General features: G+C 49.4%; 5 protein-coding genes across 5 annotated transcripts; 2 read left to right on the top strand and 3 right to left on the bottom strand.

The window, feature by feature from the left end:
• Positions 1-789: 789 nt before the first annotated feature.
• Positions 790-1,994, bottom strand: B0T23DRAFT_442198 (uncharacterized protein). Its single transcript, XM_062840809.1, has 3 exons — positions 1,711-1,994; positions 1,086-1,630; positions 790-969 (listed from the first exon to the last, which is right to left on the bottom strand). Exons 1-3 carry the CDS (start codon positions 1,966-1,968, stop codon positions 882-884), a joined length of 891 nt encoding a protein of 296 aa, XP_062693019.1. The 5' UTR covers positions 1,969-1,994; the 3' UTR covers positions 790-881.
• A 578-nt stretch (positions 1,995-2,572) lies between these two features.
• Positions 2,573-3,351, bottom strand: B0T23DRAFT_144702 (uncharacterized protein). Its single transcript, XM_062832428.1, has 2 exons — positions 2,799-3,351; positions 2,573-2,733 (listed from the first exon to the last, which is right to left on the bottom strand). Exons 1-2 carry the CDS (start codon positions 3,139-3,141, stop codon positions 2,618-2,620), a joined length of 459 nt encoding a protein of 152 aa, XP_062693018.1. The 5' UTR covers positions 3,142-3,351; the 3' UTR covers positions 2,573-2,617.
• Positions 3,352-4,628: 1,277 nt separating this feature from the next.
• B0T23DRAFT_144680 (amidase signature domain-containing protein) lies at positions 4,629-6,672 on the bottom strand. The gene is made up of 2 exons (XM_062832427.1): positions 6,528-6,672; positions 4,629-6,463 (listed from the first exon to the last, which is right to left on the bottom strand). The coding sequence occupies exon 2, from the start codon at positions 6,433-6,435 to the stop codon at positions 4,732-4,734; it is 1,704 nt and encodes a 567-aa protein (XP_062693017.1). The 5' UTR covers positions 6,436-6,463; positions 6,528-6,672; the 3' UTR covers positions 4,629-4,731.
• Positions 6,673-8,332: 1,660 nt separating this feature from the next.
• On the top strand, positions 8,333-10,255 carry B0T23DRAFT_144665 (uncharacterized protein). The gene is made up of 2 exons (XM_062832426.1): positions 8,333-8,840; positions 8,952-10,255. Exons 1-2 carry the CDS (start codon positions 8,736-8,738, stop codon positions 10,113-10,115), a joined length of 1,269 nt encoding a protein of 422 aa, XP_062693016.1. The 5' UTR covers positions 8,333-8,735; the 3' UTR covers positions 10,116-10,255.
• A 1,095-nt stretch (positions 10,256-11,350) lies between these two features.
• On the top strand, positions 11,351-15,252 carry B0T23DRAFT_395906 (multidrug efflux transporter AcrB transmembrane domain-containing protein; the record flags this gene model as incomplete). Its single annotated transcript, XM_062838220.1, has 2 exons — positions 11,351-11,620; positions 11,683-15,252. The coding sequence occupies 2 exons, from the start codon at positions 11,351-11,353 to the stop codon at positions 15,250-15,252; spliced, it is 3,840 nt and encodes a 1,279-aa protein (XP_062693015.1).
• Positions 15,253-19,771: the final 4,519 nt, after the last annotated feature.

Genomic DNA, 19,771 nt, shown 5'->3' with positions numbered 1-19,771 from the left:
GGGATTGCCATCGAAAACTCGGACGTGTTCATCCCAGAAGTTCCGTATCTTGATCCTAGCGAAGCCCCGCTGCTCCGGTGCCCTCCGGAGGGCTTAGAGTGCCGGCTGCCTTTGCCAGGATTTCCATACGAGATGCAAAGATGCCAGTCCGAGAAAGGCCAGTCGAACAACTGTCTACCCTGCTTAAAAAAGAGAATAACACCGAATGGCATCCCTTTTTGCATCACGCACGTCGGGATTGAGTACTGCAGACTCATCTGCCGGCACTAGCTAGGTACACATGTCAGGCACACCGTCAACTTCAAGTATCCTGCACATTGATTCCCAAATAACTGCGTCTTGTAAGGCTTTCAACTAAAGTTACCTCAAGCCCCTGGAGGATTGACTGTTCGCCTGAAGTCATCACCTGGCTCGGCTCTGTTCAGGGGTACATGAGCTGAGGGTTAGGGTTACCGGCTCTGTGAAGCCAAATCAACCATCGCGGAACTTTGGCGATTGGCTAGGTACCTATCTACCTGATACTGATTGGGGGATCTGGGGAACACCAGGGGCACAAATGATTGAAAATGCCACAATTACTATTCAACTCTACGCAGACTCAATTCCCAGAATCCACTCATTCTCAAACCAGTTGTAAACTACTATCACAAGAAGAGAAACCTGACGACTTCTTGCCATGAGTAAATCGGAAATGAAGTCTCTTCGTTATTATTGCAGAAGCAGATAGTCTGCAGGTAAGCCATAAACCCAAAATAAACAGCCCCTCCCTCCCTTGCCGCACACATCCCATTAAATATCCCAAACAGTAATTACCTATTATACACTCCCACTCAACATACAACTCGCCATCATACTCACCATCTTCAAGGCAACCCTCACATCTAAGGCCCAGCAACATTCTGCCGATAAGTCTCAAAGGCACTGTGCATATAAGCCTTTTGCAACGGGGTAAACTCCTCCATACAACCACTGTTTTTTGTTTTCCCATTGTTAGCAATCTTTCTCCCCTCTCCCTTTCCCAAACCCAAAAACCACCAACAGGGACCACCAGGGACCACACGAAGGGAAAAATGGAACAAACTCACTCGTCAGAATAATCCATAAAGTTATGAATCGGATCCAGTCCCTCCTGATCCGGGCAACTATCCCTTCCCACCGGGCACCCATAAGCCGGAGACGCCTCGAAGGGCGTATCCGCAATCATATCCCCTTTGCCCTCACACCCCCCCGCGCCAAAAGTATGATCGAGACCAAACCAATGCCCGGTTTCGTGGGTGGCCGTCCTGCCCAAGTTGTACGGAGCATAGTTGCCAAACGGCAAAGTGTCGGAGCGAATGACGACGCCGTCGAGAAGGAAGATGTCCTTGGGGCTGGTGGCATCCTGCCGCTCTCCAGTGAGGGAGACGGGGAAGTGCGAGTACCCGAGCAGGGAATCGGGGAGGGTTAAGGGGAAGTAGAGGTTCAGGTCCGAGTAGTCGCCTCTGCGCAGTTGCGACTTGAAAGCGTATTCTTCCAAGCCGTTGGCCCAGTTATTGTCGATGGTGTAGGAAACGTTTTGCAGGTTGAAGGAAAGTTTGGCGGAGCTGAAGTCGGCGTTGAGGACCGAGATTTGCTCGTGGATTTGGGATTCCTTTATGACGGTGAAAGATGTTTTCATTAGCAGATGAAAGGAAGGGGTAAGTTATGAGTGTGGTAGGTAGGTAAACTAACATCAAGATACCCATCTTCCACCTTGGTACCATTCGCCAAGACGTGAACATAGACTTTGATCACCTTCTCCTCCACATCTTGGAGTTCTGCCTTTTGGAAGTTTGCCTTTACCGCAGTGAGTTTGGTCATGGCCTTGGTGGCCAGCGTGTTAAAGCTGTTCACCTGGTCGGGGGTCATGCCTGGCGTTCCGCATCTCCTGGCGAAGACGGTTGAAGCCATCATGGCCGCCGCGGCCAGAGCTGCCTTGCTGAAGATCATCTTGAACCGAGTCAAGAAATTACAATAAACACAGGTATTCAAAAGTAAAGAAAGACGGAAAGATGGCTATGGACCCTGAGACTTCCATCTTCATCAGGACCATTGGCAGGACATGTCCAAATTTATATGGATTCACCACTGATATCATCGGTCGCTACGAATCGTGATGTTTGCCCGCTATGTTTTCCGACGACGGTTTCTCGTACATGGCAGTGTCATACATAGTGATAACCTGCAAGAATTGGGTATATCTGATGCCCATCCCGCCAACTTGGAAGTTGGTGAATAGAAATAGAATTTAGAGGCTGTGCTTTGCTTCGGCGTTGCGTTGTGCCACACGTCGTGATGTCAGTAGAGAGTGTAAAGCGAATAAACATGGTGATAGAGTGAGGTTGTACTCTAGGCCCTGGTCCCTGTAGCTGTAGGTACGCTACTAGTGTACAGCCTCTTGTGGGTTCAGATTTGCGATCTTCCATAACACGCTTACCCGTAGGTGGTGTTGGATAAACAGTCCGGATACTCACTAGGTCTGGTTTAGTATAGGCGGTCCATTACTGGTTTTGGATGTTGGCTCGAGACCTTGGGTCAACTTCCATACGTAGGCATTTTGAGACTGTAAATATGCTTTTGCCAAGTAAAATACACTGTATTAGATCTTGCTGACGTCTTTCGGATCCGTACGCAACCTTCCATTCAATACTTGAAGGGTTTGGGACAATTCGAAAGACATCTCGTCTTGTGTAGTAGTAGTCCCCGGATACCAAGCTCACAAACAAGGAAGTCAGTACTAAATCATATAAGCGTGTCCGGCCCGTTTTTAACCAACTTACCCGAATAATAGGGGTTTGGTCTTGGTTCGACCCAGCGGTGCGCTGCTGGGAACAGAGTTCTTACACTCGTAGTGATGATTTCATCTGGCCTTGACGGGAAGTCGGGTATGTTGGTAGTAACAGAACCAGGGTAGATGAAAAGTGAAACAGTCTCGAAATGTTGGTCTGGTTCTTTATTCATATGTACTCGAGGTTTTCCTAAGACATTCTGTAAGCACAAGACGTCATTTATTACACTACAACTTAACTTGTCAGGATCCCGGATTCCGAGCACGGTGAGACAGACTACCATAGTGACCTTTACGGCAACACATCTCAACTGCATCTCGTTCGATTGCTTCATGCTGGCGACCCGCTTATAGAGCACAAGCGCCTAAGAAAAGCCTTTATCGTCCGCATTCCGATCTTTCATTCAATCTTGTTGGGTATAGTGCGTAATGGTTGATTGGTCAGTTGCAGGTGAGGAGATAGAGGCCAGGCGCGAATCCTCTGCGCTTCGCCCAAATCAAGCGCCGTCCACTCTACAAGCCACCTCATTGCCAAGGCGATGATTATCTCCCCAATACAGTTTTCTTAGCGCGTTTACTGGCTCTTTTGAGGGGAAACTCACCAAACCTTTTGCTGCATCCTCTAAATACTATAGGCATTCGCGCTGCCTAGAGGTAGCACGAACCTTAGTTTCGGTAACTGAATATGTGTAGTATTTTACAGCGCATCTCAGTCGTCGGCAACCAAACGCTCTTGACGACGGAAAACGGTTAGGTAAATTGGTCAAGCCTCGTCCGGTAACTGTTTTTCTCGCTGCAGGTTCGGTTGACCCCGAGACACGAATCTCAGACGAGACACGTGCGTCCCGTGTCAGCGTGCTCCCGCCCACCCGTCTTTAGTGCAACACTACGGAAGATAGGTACTAGAGCGTTGGGCGATGTTGCAGTGGTCATCGTTTGTTTCTAAAAGGTCGGTGGTTTGTCAGTATAAGACAGAGGAAGTCAGGCACTCCTGGCCCGGAACCTAGGTGAACTCCTATCTGAGAGAAAGACAGATAGATAGTCGGCATGTCACACAGCTCGATAATTTCCCGAGGTGCGACTACACGAACTATACAGATACGACTCGTGACACATTCGGTGTGCGGTGTTTGCCGTGTGTGCTGCAGACTGGAGAGACAACGAAATTGTTGTTACAGTGGTTACCTATGATAGGCTTCTCGAAGACGTGTCTAGATGGAGTACCCGTGGAAACACAAAGACACGATCGCCGGAACTTGAGCAGAAATTCGAGGGACGAATACGGGGGAATTTGCCGATTCAATCATGAATGCAGAGTTCGACAAATTGGGCTAGACAGAGGAGGGAGAATGTACGTGAAAGAGGAAGGTCCATCCGAGGGTTTGGAGGTATGGACGGTCGGGACTGCCCCTGATTGATGGACAACAGGAAGTGGTGATGGGTCTACTAAGGTGGCCTGCGAATTCGATCATGCCTGCCTTCCTATTTTGATTTTCTTGCCCCGTGTTTGGGCGTCTCTTTCCCCTCGCGAATCGCCCACTGGTATTCATCCGAACCGGTCACCAACGTATACTGGATGAAACTATAAGCAAAAGGTAAGATAGGTATCTTCCGTTGAAGAAGAGGCTTGTGGTAGTACTGTACTGTAGTGGTAATGTACCTCGTGTAATTACCGAGCTTGAGATCCCCGGCATCCCGTCGATACATGTGCCATTGTAAACATGGACGGCATGAATGAAACTGCACTGACTGATAATGCAAGGGAAGACGCCAACATCTTGCTTGCTTCGCTATTTAACGCCGCTGTTGGTGAATGTATCTGATACTACACGACATTCCACAGTCTCTCTTCGACCCTCTGGCCAAACCCTGCTCTCCAAAACAGACATCACCCCAATTTGAGACTCAACCCCCATCTCCTTCATCTACCCCCGCTGCGCAACCTCCTCTTTAGCCTTCTTCACCACATCGACCCAAATCGGCGGCCGTCTCCTCCTATCAGCGCCCGCCTCCTCACACACGGCTCCAAACTGCAACAACTGCTCCTCTGCGCACCACTCTCCCATAGCCATCAATCCTACGGGCACCTCCCCTCTCCCTTGCACGTCCATATCGTTCACCAACCCCGACTCTGGACTGACAAACCCAGCGGGCACCGAGATGCTTGGCAGTCCACAGAAATTCGCCAGCCAAACATACTCCATGCTCTGCAGCGTTCTATCCCCATCATTCACGCCCCACTTCAGCTCGCTCTTGCTCTTGATCGGCAAGCCCTCGCAGCTGGTTGTGGGGGTGACAATCAACATCCCCGGGTATTGCTGCCACAGCCAGGAGAGGTGCTGCATCAGTACGCGGCGCAGCTTCATGGCTAGCATGTAATCAGAGGCGGGCGTGACGGTACCAAGGGCGATAAGGATGCGATTGCCGTAGGTCAGGTTGCTGGTTTCCGGGAGGAGGGTGGCGGCGTCGGTGAGAACGGTGATGGCGTGCGCGATTTGGCCCTCGGGAAGAAAGGGGATGTCTATTTCCACTGCCGTATAGCCGTGGTCGGAGCAGAGGCGCCGGATCATGGTGTTGCAGAGGGTTTGGATGGCGGGCGTGGCGCGAGCGAACCAGGCGGAGGGGATACCGAGGACTTTGGGGTGGCTACCGCCGTTGGGAGGGCCGGTCAAGCTGAGGCGCTTCAAGGGCGGGAAGGGAGAGGACGGGTGAGGCTTGCAGATAACTTGGAAGACGGTGGCGAGGGACTTGATGTCCGCAGCGATGGGACCGAGACAGGCGCAGGTCAGGCAGTGGTTTTGGCCGGGCTTGAAAGAGAGACGGCCGTGGGTGGGCTTGATACCAAACACGCCGCAGAGACTGGAGGGGATGCGAATGCTGCCGCCGCCGTCGCTGCCGAGACCGATAGGGATGAGACCGGCACTGACGGCATAGCCGGTGCCAGAGGAGCTGCCGCCTGTGTAGTAGTTGGGGTTGTGAGGGTTTCTGGGAGTACCGTGAACCGGGTTGTTGCCGGTGGTGTCGAGACCGAATTCGTGCATGGAAAGCTTGCCGAGGATGATGGCGCCGGATTCTTGCAGCTTGCGCACACACCAGGTCGTGATGGAATCTTCCTCGTGAATGGTTCCTGTGTAGATGTTTTTCGAGCCAAGGTTGGTTTCGTAGCCGTCAATGTCGTACTCGTCCTTGACACCAGTAGGAACGCCATCCAAGGGACCAAGAGAGCGTCCTTCCTTGTACCGCTGCGTCGACGCCGTTGCCGCAGCCAAAACTTTGTCCACCTTGCTGTCGAACCATGCTGAAGAGTACTCGGTAGGGTTCTCGACGTCGCGACGGATCAGGGGCAGCAGAGCTTGGGTAACGTCCAACGGTGTGAGTGCGCCTGAGAGGTAGAGTTTCCGATAGTCCTCCACTGAGTAATAATTTGCCTGGGGATATCTGTGGCGGAGGTCGTCTCGCTTGGCCGCCTCAGTTTCCGGGATTTCGTCATCCTCAAGGTCATCCTTAACTTCATCGGTAGTCTCAAAATCCGGATAGGGTACGATCTGAGGCTCAAACCATGGCTCATAGTCCTCGATATAGGGGCGAATCTTGCGTAGGTCGCCGAAGCCGGCGTTGCGCCATATCATCTCCCTGATAAAGCGAACATATTCCAAACTGCATGATCGGTGTTGGTTCAGCATGCACATAGAGCGACTCTCTCTTGAAAAGAAGAACTTACATGAAGGCAGCGGCGCAAATGATCCATCCGCGAATGGGCGGGTTGGACTTTCTCTCCACCACATATGGGACATCCGGACTGTGAATACCAGTCAGCACGTCTGCTTAATTTTCAGCGACGATCACAGCGACGGCTGCAGTAGTGAAAGCTGAGCTTACCCTCTCAAAGGGTCTGGATAGTTCAACAGTCTTTTGGACTGTGACACCGAACCCATTTTTTGTGACATGATGCAAGGACCATGTAATTGGTGAAAAGTTCAGGTCGATGAGTGCTTGACGCTGCAAGGCAAGGAAACTGCAGCAGAGAATGATGCGTATGCATGCAAAGATATGGCTTCTTCACGTGCTGGCGAGAATGCGTGAACGGTGATGATACGATAAGGCCCGTTCCGTGTCCTTTTTTCCAAGTTACCAATTTTGGGCAACAAGAACTTGAGCCTTCAGTTGTTGTCGATGTAAACGTTTGGATAAGAGCGAGTGGATGTCTCTCCTGGATCTTTCGGTTTGATGCCTGATAGCGAACGGCGTGGCGACTGGTTCGTTGTTGTGACTGGTGACTGGCACCAGAGGAGAAAGAACGAAGGACACGTAGGGTGTGGGTGAGTAAGGTTCAGCGACAAGTCAACTTGGTCAAGAGACACCGCGAGTCACGGTTGGTGTTTGAAAAGAGACAAAGCGTGACGGACGCTGTGAACTTGTGTGCGTGTGTGTGTGTGTGTGTGTGTGTGTGTGTGTGTGCAATCTCGCCGGTAGCCTGATACTTCACCGTCCCTGCATGTTTCATCCTGAGGCTTCTTTGGCAGTCTGACATCTGTCATCCGCTGCCTTTTGATATCTAGGTACATAGCATCAGGCACTTGGAGAATCAATCCCCATGTTGACTCAGGCATATGACATGTCTAGGGTCTATCATTGGTGCAACCATCGCCATTCGCAATGCAAGCGCTGTTGCGATGGCGCCTTATGGAAGTGGACGCTGTGGAATGACGACAACCGGAAGCGGTCAAAGATGGAAGGGAAGCTAGTGGAGGTGTGCCCTTCCGCTCGGACTCTTCGTCGGCCTTCATGTTCCTGACCCTCGGGTCCCCGAGACGTCCGAACGACAACCGTGGATCGTGTCATCCAAAGTTTATATGTAGTGTATGGTAGGTACCGGTATCTGTTGTTGCTGTTTTGCATCATCACTGACATATGGCAGCTGAGCCGTGATGCATGCATTATTCAGAAGCGAGCCGACCCGCCCATCCACACGGCTTATTCCATTGCTTGGTGAGATGTCAAGCAGTTGAGGCTCATGTCGCTGTCAACGACACTGGAGAACTTGGACACCATCTCCCACTATATTTGAGACTGATAGAAGGGGTGTAGCTACAGCATAGCCCCCTTCAACTCCTCGCTACAATGGCAGATCGGCCCATGGACAAGGTTCGTCGGTCGATGGTTAGGCCACCAGCGTGCTTGAGGTGCCCATGAGGAGGAAGACCGTCGTCGTCGTAAACTGATGAGCCCGCTGTCAACGATGGGATGAACCATGACCCAGCGGATTTAAGAAATGACTGTCATCCTTTTTAGTACGTGACTCTGCAAATGCTGATTCTCTCGTCCCAAGTCAGATAGCATGAATCGAGTCGATGCTGGAGGATCAACCTAATTATTGTTGACGACGTCAGAACCCGCGATGGGCCCCTGTTCAGCTCTTCAGCATCACAACCTGAAGACGGAAAGCGGATAATGACCCCGCAGTAGTCATGCGGGGTCTCAAAGCTGTTAAATGCAAGATAGAAAGAAAGCCTGCTTTTCGACTGCTGGCTAACACTATCTTAACTCGATCTGTGTGGCCTGCACTCGCAACCTGAAAGGTTCCCCTGGCTTTTTATCGGGGCCAGTTGCTTGGTCACCCCCTGGCGACCCCCGCTCCCACCGATTCACAGGAAAGCGGCCCAGGGCGAAAGTCGGGAAAGCGCAAACAGAAAAGCAAACGCTAGGTTTCTTTGGCCAATTTTGACATTGGCTCATCCTCAGGTTGAATTTGGGCACCTCCAGTCAACACAATTCTCACCTCGACACTGGGCCTATCTTACAAACCATGAACAGTGAATTCCAGCCGTCTCGTCTTTTTTATCCACCTCATGTTCATGCCACAGCGCGAAACCAGCGGTATTCTATCACGCACATCCTTTAAGCGACAACCATAGCCTTTTCACCTGGGATGGGGGGAAGGAAAACGAAAAGCCATGTGAAGCCATCAGGCTCTCCCTCATATGAGGGAAAGGCTCGGTTGGAGTCTGTTGACTCCCTTCTAGAACAACTCTTTGTAGGTTCAAGCCGGATTGGAACCCACAACACTTATTATCATATCATGCCCCGGAATCATTTTTTTTCGTCAAAATAATCAATTGTTTAACCGTGGATTATCCAACTGCAGGAGGAGTTTCGAGATCTGGATCAGTCACTCATTCTTGCTATTACCCTGGAGCGAAACATTCAAACGGACTATGACGACATTAAGGACATTCTCAACACACTGGCGCAGACTGCTTCATGTGAGGCCTCGACGTCGTTTGACCCCTCCGGAATGGGCATGTCTGTCGAGGGGGCAAACGGTGATGAAGTCGATCACAGCATCATGTCTGAGTCTTTGGCTACGGAAAATGCCACAACGATATCCGACTCCATCTTCTCCTTCGAGTCCTCCTCGTCGTCCGAGGACCTCAAATTTTGCGATTCATCAGACCTGAACGAGCTGGATAAGGTCGAGCGACTTCGTCTGGTGTTTCCCAACTTCAAGGAGCACACCCTCAAGTTTGTGCTTAAACAAAGCGGAGGCGACCTTGACAGGGCCTTTGACGAGCTTCTGACCCGGCAGCACCTTCACGAAACTGGCCAGCTGCCCAAGGGACTGGATGGCTTTCACGAGCCACAGGGAAGCACCGCAACCCGCAGAGGCAAGAACAAATCCAAGGACCAAGGCAGCAAAGGAAAGGCAAAACTTGCGCTGAACTACGCAGTGGTATTGCCGACAGTGGACAACGAGGAGTTGGAAGGGGCTAAGGGACCCATCCGACCCTCGTCGTTAACACGGCGCGGCGGCATGGCAAGCTCACAGGTTGTCACCACCTTTGAAAGGGCTTCTACCCTTGTGCCAAGCCCAGACAGTGAGTACGGAGTCTCCAACCTCTACGCGCAGGCTTCGGCTCTTGCTCGCAAGGGACCCTTGGGACGACAAGGCGCCATCGTTTACACGGAACGCGCCCGGGAAGAAGCCCGTGCGGCTGCCGAAAGGATATCGCTGGCATCCGAACAACTAGTCAACCAGAGAAGCACATACTGCAGTATCGATCTACACGGCGTCACCGTTCTGGACGGGGTGCGCATTGCCAAGGAGCGAGTCTGGCGGTGGTGGAACAGTCTGGGCGAGCACCGTAAGTCCAAGGCCAGGATGGAGGGATTCACGGTGGTTACGGGTGTCGGTCGTCATAGTTCGGGTGGCGTCTCGCGACTTCGGCAAGCTGTGGGACTTGCCTTGAAAAACGACGGTTGGAAGGTCGAGACGTTGACGGGCCAGTTTTACGTCACCGGGAGGGTCTGATTGGTTTTGCTATGGAGTTGAGAGGAAAGGGGATTCGCATATGTTGTCGCTGGGCCATTTTGGGTCCAGTCATATGCCTGTTCGCATGGTAGCTGTGTTGAAACAGCCCATGGGTGTGATTTTGGAAAAGCTGAGTTGGAGCGTGTATTGTGTTGGTTATTTACTGCTTTGGCATGTGGTTGTATTTGCGCTAGGATGTATTGATGATGATGATCAAGTAGAGATGATAGCGGATGTAGGTATGCTTTGAGGCACATATCAAGTTTTGAGATGCTCTTGTCATACAAGTTTCTGTAGAGATAACCAACTAGTTAGTGTACATAGCTTAGTTGTACGTCGTTGGTGACGGTGGCCAAGGACGAAGACGGTTCGACACGAACCCTTCATAGTAAATACTTCACCGCCTGCCGTATCCAGCTGTTGGCCAGGTCTTGGCAGGGATTCACAGCTGTGGCCTTGTCCCGCGTGATCGATTCTCAGGGACTTTGAGGGACTGCATGAGTGTCGCGGCCTGGGCTGGCGGCCTCTACCAGTCGTTACACACTGCGTACCTAGTACCTCGACGGAGTTCTCCTCCCACCTTTTGCCCCAGTCCGAAAACAGCCAATCAGAAAACACAGGGCGTCTTAGCTGCCTTCAGTTGATGACGCATGCATACACCTAACCTAGCCAAACACGACCACAGCGCTGGCAGGCACCTCATCAACTGAAGGGAAGCCCCAGGACCAGAGCGGGAGCTTCCAAGTCATCCGTTCCATGCCTGGGGCAGGGCAAGTGCCAGTTTCCATTTCCAGTTCCGCGAGGTTCAGTTTCCCATCTCCAACTCCCATTATCAATAATCGGAAAACAGACAGGAGGTTCTACCATCCATCATCGCCGTCTGGGATTCTGGTCCACTAATCAATCCCCTATCGCCCGGACCCGATCACCTACCTGGTCCTCTCTCTATCCACCGAGACATCGACGGTCAAGAACAAGTTGAAGTCGAACAGCTCGAAGCGACCATCACAGCCAAGTGACTCCGAGGACCTTACCATACCTCCATCGCTGATTTGACGACGACTATTGGTATCATACCATATGCAACCTGATACATAGGTCCTGCATCAGTCTCCCGGGAAGAACGTTGGCCGGACCAATATTGAGCGGGAACTCCCCATCGCATCCAAGCCGCCGAGCGGCAACGGCAACGTCAATAATAGCGACGACGTCCTGCCCTTGATTGATTCTCGACCATGATAAAGCTATCCACGCTTGTCGCGGCCAGCGGCGGGCTCCTACTATCAGGTCTGGGAAGTGTCACAGCCGAGATATATACGCCAAAGCACGAAGCTGGACGATGTGCTATCAGAGGCCACTGCGGATCCAAGGGTCTCTTTGGAAGCCAGTTGCCCTGTGTTGACAATGGCTTGGCCGAGGAACCAGACGACTATCTCCGTCAACAACTAGTTGATCTCTGTGGCCCAAAATGGAGTACAGGGCCGGTGTGCTGCCTGCCTGAACAGGTAATCCCTCTTTCGGCTCGTCGGGTTTACCAAGCAAGATGCTGATGTTGACCCCACTGCAGGTTGACTCGCTCAAGTCCTCTCTATCGACAGTGAACCAAATAATATCGTCTTGCCCGGCGTGCAAAGACAACTTCTTCAACATGTTTTGCACCTTTACCTGTTCTCCCAACCAGTCGCTGTTCGTCAATGTTACCAAGACAATTGAGAAGAAGGGCAAGCAACTAGTGACCGAGCTGGACCAGTTGATTTCTGAAGAGTATGGAACCGGCTTCTACAACAGCTGCAAGGACGTCAAGTTTGGTCCTACAAACTCGAGGGCCATGGACCTGATAGGCGGAGGTGCCAAGAACTACACCCAGTTGCTCAAGTTCCTTGGCCAGGAACGCTTCGGTGGCTCGCCTTTCCAGATCAACTTCCCTGTCGAATACGCTGAGCCCGACATGAAGCCGTTGCCCATGAAGCCCAAGAAATGCAACGACGAGGACCCCAACTTCCGTTGTGCCTGCGTCGACTGCCCCGAGATCTGCCCAACGCTCCCGGACGTCGAACAGGCTGGGTCTTGCCATGTCGGCGCACTACCGTGCCTGTCATTTGCTTCCATCTTGACTTACAGCGTCATCTTGTTTATCTCCATTGCTGCCGTAGTCGGCCACATTGCCTGGAAGAGACATGCTAAGCGCAGGAGTGAAAGACTCCGTCTTCTCACTGATGCTGCCCCGAGCGACGACGAGGATGAGGGAGACCTGACCCAGAACGTGGCCATGATTGACCGCCCCCAAAAAACATACATCATCAACACATGGTGTGATTCTGCTTTCAGCAAGCTGGGATATATCGCGGCCACGTTCCCGGCCATTACCATTGTCACCAGCATTCTGATCGCTAGTATCCTCAGTCTTGGCTGGTTCCATTTTGAGCTTGAAAAGAACCCGGCCCGTTTGTGGGTTAGCCCAACTTCACCAGCGGCCGAGGAGAAAGCCTTCTTTGACTCCCATTTCGGCGCCTTCTACCGCGCTGAAAAGGTCTTCCTTGTGAACGATACCAACCCCTCCGGTCCTGGACCCGTCCTGAGCCGTGATACTCTCCTCTGGTGGATGGATGTCGAGAAGAGCGTTGCGGCGCTCAAGGGTGCCAATTATGGAAGCAGTTTCCAGGACCTGTGCCTCAAGCCCACTGGTGATGCTTGCGTTGTTCAGTCAGTTGCTGCTTACTTCCAAGACGATCCCGACTCTGTTGATCCAGAGACTTGGCAGAGCACGTTGCGGACTTGCGCCGCGTCCCCGGTGGAGTGTCGCCCTGCGTATGGGCAGCCTCTTGACCCTAGCATGATTCTTGGCGGATACCCAGAGGGCGGCAACGTTGCAGAAGCTTCAGCTATGACTGTTACCTGGGTGTTGATCAATCCTCCTGAAAACTCTCCCGAAGTTGACCGTGCGATGGACTGGGAAGTGGCACTCAAGAACCGACTGTTGGAAGTGCAAGATGAGGCCAAAGAGCGCGGTCTCCGCCTTTCCTTCTCTACCGAAATCAGTCTTGAGGAAGAACTTAACAAGTCCACCAACACCGATGCCAAAATCATTGTCATCAGCTACATCATCATGTTCTTGTATGCTTCGCTCGCTCTTGGTTCCACTACTCTGACCTTCAAGGACTTGATCCGCAACCCGGCTGTCTCGTTGGTTGAGTCCAAGTTCACACTCGGTATCGTGGGCATCGTCATTGTTCTCATGTCGATCACTGCCTCGATTGGTCTCTTCTCTTGGGCTGGTCTGCGGGCTACCTTGATCATCGTCGATGTGATTCCGTTCATCGTTCTCGCTGTTGGTGTGGACAACATCTTCCTGATTGTTCACGAGTTTGAGCGTGTGAATGTTAGCTACCCTGACGACATGGTTGAGGCACGGATTTCTAGGGCTTTAGGACGGATGGGCCCCTCGATCCTCTTCTCGGCCTTGACCGAGACGGCATCATTTGCGCTCGGTGCCTTTGTCGGCATGCCGGCGGTGAGGAACTTCGCCATCTATGCGGCTGGAGCTGTCTTCATCAACGCCATTCTTCAAGTGACCATGTTTGTTTCCGTGCTGACGCTGAATCAGATCCGCGTTGAGGATTCTCGAGCGGACTGCTTCCCTTGCATCCAAATCAAATCTGCTAGAGTCCATCTCGCCAGCAACGGTGCAGGTCCGGCCCCGGTCTATCTTGAGGCTCCCGAGGAAAGTTATCTCCAACAGTTCATTCGCAAGGTTTACGCTCCTCGCCTGTTGGGCAAGAAGACCAAGGCTGTCATTGTCATGATCTTCTTGGGCGTGTTTGCGGCTGGTGTTGCTCTGATTCCCGAGGTCAAGCTGGGTCTGGACCAGCGCGTTGCCATTCCAGACGATTCGTACTTGATACCTTATTTCAACGATCTTTACGAGTACCTCAACACTGGTCCGCCGGTCTATTTTGTCACCAGGGAGTTTAACGCTACTGATCGGACGCAACAGCAGAAGGTCTGTGCCCGCTATACCACTTGTGAGCAGATGTCGCTTTCGAACATCTTGGAACAGGAGAGGAAGCGGACTGAGGTCTCTTATATCTCGACGCCCACTGCCAGCTGGATTGATGACTTCTTCCAGTGGCTTAACCCCGAGAACGAGAGGTGCTGCATGGAGCGACGGAGACCCTGCTTTGCGAACCGGACGCCGGCATGGAACATTACTCTTTCTGGCATGCCAGAGGGTGACGAGTTTGTCTACTACTTGAAGAAGTTCCTTAGTGCGCCAACAAATGAAGATTGTCCCTTGGGCGGGCAGGCTTCGTATGGCTCTGCTGTTTTGGTTGACTTGGAAAGGGACACCATTCCGGCCAGTCACTTCCGTACAAGCCACATCCCGCTCCGCAGCCAAGAGGACTTTATCGACGCTTACGCCGCTGCCCGCCGTATCGCCAACGAGATCAGCGCCGAAACAGGACTAGACGTCTTCCCCTACAGCGTCTTCTACGTCTTCTTCGATCAGTACGCCAGCATCGTCTCGCTCACCGGCGCCCTCCTTGGCTCCGCCATCGGCATCATCTTCATCGTCGCCTCCGTCCTGCTCGGCTCCCTGGTCACAGCAGCAGTAGTCAGCTTCACCGTCGTCATGGCCATCGTCGACATCATCGGCGCCATGGCCGTCATGGGCGTCTCCCTCAACGCCGTCTCGCTCGTCAACCTCATCATTTGTGTCGGTATTGCCGTCGAGTTCTGCGCCCACATTGCCCGCGCCTTCATGTTCCCGTCTCGCTCATGCATGGAGCGCGCCAAGAACCGCTTCCGTGGCCGCGACGCGCGTGCGTGGACTGCTCTCAGCAACGTCGGTGGCTCCGTCTTCTCGGGTATCACGGTCACCAAGCTGCTCGGTGTCTTTGTGCTCGGTTTTACCCGTAGCAAGATCTTTGAGATTTACTACTTCCGTATCTGGGTCGCTTTGGTCATCTTTGCCGCCACACACGCGTTGGTCTTCTTGCCTGTGGCGCTGTCGCTGGTCGGAGGCGAGGGGTATGTTGATTCTGAGAGCGATGGAGGGTTGGAAGAGGATTTGGCGAGCCGACGGTATCGGGCTTTGGTGCCGGATGCTGATTCGGACTCGGAGGACGAGGGATTTTAGAATGGCCTTGCCAGCACTCCTAGTAGTGTTGTAGGCGAGGGTATCTGTAGGCCTGTCACCAAGTCAAGAGGTGCTTTGCGCAAGGGAACTGCTACGAATGGACTTGCCAGTGATGAGCTTTTTTTGGGTGGGGATCATGGCGGCTATTGCTCAAAGATGGGGTGTTTGATATATTTGAAAGGAGATATGGTATGTGACGTTTCAATGATGGAGATTGGAAGGTTGGATATTAATATGGCAGATGTACTACTCAGGGAAGAAACAGCGGAGGGCTTTGCGCGGTGTTATTGGTAGAATTGTTCCACGTCTCTCTGGACTTGTTTGCAATTTCCCTTTCTTTTTTTGTGTTGTTATGCATTTGGGTATTCTCTCCTTGCTTTGCAAGGGAAGGGAGTAGTGAGAACGCATTTATATGATTTTGCACGACAAAGCATTCATCGGTCAGTACATGTAAGGTATCACGATTAAGCATAATATAGGAAGATAATGTGCGCTATATTGATGCGTCGGAAGTTTGGGTGTCCGTTTTTGTGGTTTATTCTGAGGCGTATGCAGTTGCTGTAATTAATAGATTACCTGATCAAGAATTGTGCCGAACCCTCGTATGTATGTTGAGTGATGGGGAGAGGGGAAGAATGAAAGTCGCGAGGGATGAATGTTCCATAGCACCCCATGGGGTTTTTGAACATGATTCCCGGGATATCCCAGCAACTGTAAAATGATCGAGTGAAAGCTAGATCTTGAGTTCTGATTTCTACGCATCATAGCTTGTTGTTTCCGGATAATTCCAGTTCATGATCTTGCTTGGTGAAGGGATGTCCTCTCGATCCATCTCATAAGCTTCAATGGACAGCAAGTGTTGAGTTAGTAGCTTAACAATGAAGGTGCAGGATGTGCGGGGATTGGACAGGATCTGATAGCGCAAGAACACACCTTGGCTACATTCTGTTCCTTGCTCCAAAGTGCTTGCTGTATTTACATATTTCCATGCAGGGAGGGGAACACTTTCTTCAGAGGATTATGCTTTTTCCTCTTGCTTATAGCGTTTACTTTGCTTGTTCGAAGCAATCGTTTTCCACAATCACCATTGCCGAACGTCTATCATCCCAGCCAAGAATCGCTGTTTGCAGATCCGGAAACACAAAGTGTAGATTCACATCTGCCGAAAGGCCACCTGAGTCCTTCTGACAGGGGCCATCCACCAAGCTTCCTTTCGCCGCCTCCTCCTCAGCTGCAGCTTACAAGCGCACCAACAAGGGAGAGATAGCAGGCCACTTTGAGAGCATGGAAGCTGCTCGCAAGGCGCATGGAAACCCTTCCCGAATCCCGAGAACGTGGCGACAGGGTATTCATTGTTGTTTACGAGGGCGGATCGGAAGCATCATAAGTTGTAAGTTTGAGGTCCATTGACCAGCCAAGTTGTTGGTGAGAAGTTACCTCACGTTGGACCTTCTGAAACTCTCGTTAGATCTTCTCGATGGGAATTTTCCCCTCAAGTGACTGAGGGTGCATATGCTGATAGATAGATATATAGTCGAGACTGGAATCTCCGGCGTACAGAACTGAGATCAATATGAAATGGTAGCTTCCTTATCAAACCCCACTGTCCCGATTTATACACTACACGGAACAGTTGCTGTTCCCGAGAGGCTACACTAAAAGGCAAGTGTGTGGGACGTGGGAAGCAGATCATGAGGGACGTTCAGAATGGAGTCTGCCGAGCGCCCCGGGTTCACCGCCGCCAAGACGATCCCTTATTACCGGACCTTCAACACGACCAGTTGCCGTCTTTCCACAACTGCCTTTGGGCCACCGAAACCGCTTACGTCTTTGTACAGGACATATCCGGGAACACGGTGGTCGAAAGCGTCCATCCGGCTCACGTGTCTTGGTAGGACCTTGCCAACCTTTGCAACTTGTCGCAGTCAGCGATTGGATATGACATCTGCCGATGGATATTGGCTCGCATGTGCCCCTCCCCCCTCCCTAGGCGTTGGCGTCACGCCCCCACTACCATTCCCACACTCAATCGCCTGTGCAGTCTTGGCAAGAGGTGTGTGTGCGTGCACACACACACACCGCATTTGACAAATCTGGCCATTTGACATCGCTTTACACGACTCAACTCAATCGTTTAACATCGAAATCTGGCCAAAACTAGTGCAAAAAGTCGATATTTTAATGCTCTACGTCGTACAGTAGTCTATTTTAATATTTATATTGTCTTTTAAACCGTTGTCAATATAGTACACTACCCCAACACCCGCCAAAAGGTATTAATAACAATAATACTAATAAATAACGAACATCCCAATAATATCGCTAAAACTACTAATATAAGTATAAGGAGTACGTAGAAATATAAACGTACTCTATCGGATATTGGCAAGGCATTTTTACTATTGCGAACTTCCTAGAATACTAGAAAGCTTCCTATATAGGCGCTTGAAGTACAATATATACTATATTACTCCTTATATTTTATTGACTATAATTAATATTGTGAAGGAAGTTATAAATCTCCTCGTTTTAAAACCCGATTTATACCTTAATAAAATCTATACCTTTCTAGCCAACGAATATAACGTATATATTTCGACCGAGACCGTACAGCGGCACTTTTAATAAAATAAATAGAAGAAGAAGCGACTCTATATAAAGGTATTACAATAATCCCCTATATTAGTAATTAAATAGATATTAAAGATCTCTTTATTTATTACCGAAATATTCATATTCTATAACGAATCTAGTATAAACCGAAGGGACGGTATTTATTATACTAGTTGGGCACCCCGCAGCGTTATCGCAATAGTATTAAGTAAATTCGTATGCGGTACGCAATATTACTTCCTCTTAACTATTATAATAAATAGACTACTTAATATACTAGTATTTAGAAGTATAATAGATTTAACTAGAGTTTAGGACTAAATAATAAAATGCTTATTCCTTAAAATAAATCTATTTTCCGATTATAATAGTATTTTAATAATAAATAATATTAATTAATACCCCTATACCGAATTCCAACACATATATAATTAGAAAGGGGTTTTATTATAGTATTTACTATTATACTCTCCCGAATTCAATCCTATTGAAGTATATTTTAACGATTTTAAATAGTAATTTAAAAGGGTATATTATAACGAGGGCGGTAATAAGATGTCAAACGACGATTTTACTACGTTTCTTAAGCGATTAGCGTAGGATGTAGGGTATAGAGTGCAATAGATCCGTAGTTATTTTAAAAATATAAAGCTAATAATAAATTAATTTAATAATATTAATAAAGAATATAGTGAGTTGTATATTGACGAGCTAGTCGAATATAGAGAGACGGGTATTATATTTAGGTAGCGGTAGAAAGTATAGAAGGGAGAGATAGATTTATATATATTAAATTAAATTATATACTAAAAATACCAGAAATACTAGAAGTGCTAAAAATACTAGAAGTACTAGAAGTACCAGAAGTACCAGAAATCGTATTTATTTATATAATAATACTAAAATATTAGAAACCCCCCTCTTTTACTATAAATCGATTTATAATATTATTATTATTTACTAGGACCGTTAGTAATAGTATTGCCCGCTATAGAAGCGAGAGCTCTAATAACGCCGTATTCGAGTATAATATTAAATCGCAAGTCTAGAATATATACTAATTAATTAAATTATAGTAATAGGGGTTAGAGGGCATACTTACTATAACTTAACTATATTACCAATACTACGTACTCAATCTTAAGGAAGTTTTTAATACTATCTTTAAATACTATATAGAGGTCGTAATTAAACCCTAGCCTCGTAAACCACTCTATTGGCTACTTTCTAAATACGAATATATCGGGCGGCGCCTCCTTATTCTAGAGCTTATTCTTTAAAGCGATTAAAGTTCTATATATTAGTACTACTTTAGTTAATAATCCAATATAGTAACGTTTATAGAACGCTTTAAAGAATTTAATAATAATTTCTTTAACCGGCCGACTAGGCGGGACGGGGGGTGGTAGTAATAAACGAAGACTGAAAGTCGAAGGTATAGGCGGATGTAGTATAGATAATTCTCCGGCCTCTATTAGGGAGTCTCTAATTTCCTCGCCCTTATCCTCCTTACCTACTATTAACGGCAGTATAATTAACGGTAGTACCGGTAGCTAAATAAATATTATAATCGCTATAGAGATAGAAGGAGGGTTAGTATTAATATACCTAATAGTAAGAATCTCGCAATTAATCGGGTGCCTATAGAACACAATAGTAAAATACTCTAACGGCGTATACAAATTGATAATTACCGCTTTGCCTAGTAGGGGGAAAGTGCCTACTATATTATAATTATAACTGCTAGCGATTACCGAATTGGCGATAGAGCCGCTAGTAGTATAAGGTGGCTAGATTTAGGGATATTAAAAGTAGGGAAGGAAATACTAGTATAGTAGCGGGTATAATAGATATAGGGGGGGAAGGTATAGTTAGTATAGACCTCTAAAATTGTCCCTCCTTAGCG

Source organism: Neurospora hispaniola (genome assembly GCF_033458365.1).
Source record: "Neurospora hispaniola strain FGSC 10403 chromosome Unknown B0T23scaffold_4, whole genome shotgun sequence".
In the NCBI taxonomy this organism is placed as follows: Eukaryota; Fungi; Ascomycota; class Sordariomycetes; order Sordariales; family Sordariaceae; genus Neurospora; species Neurospora hispaniola.
Note: the sequence above shows the minus strand (reverse complement) of the source record. Positions and strands in the feature narration are given on the sequence as shown.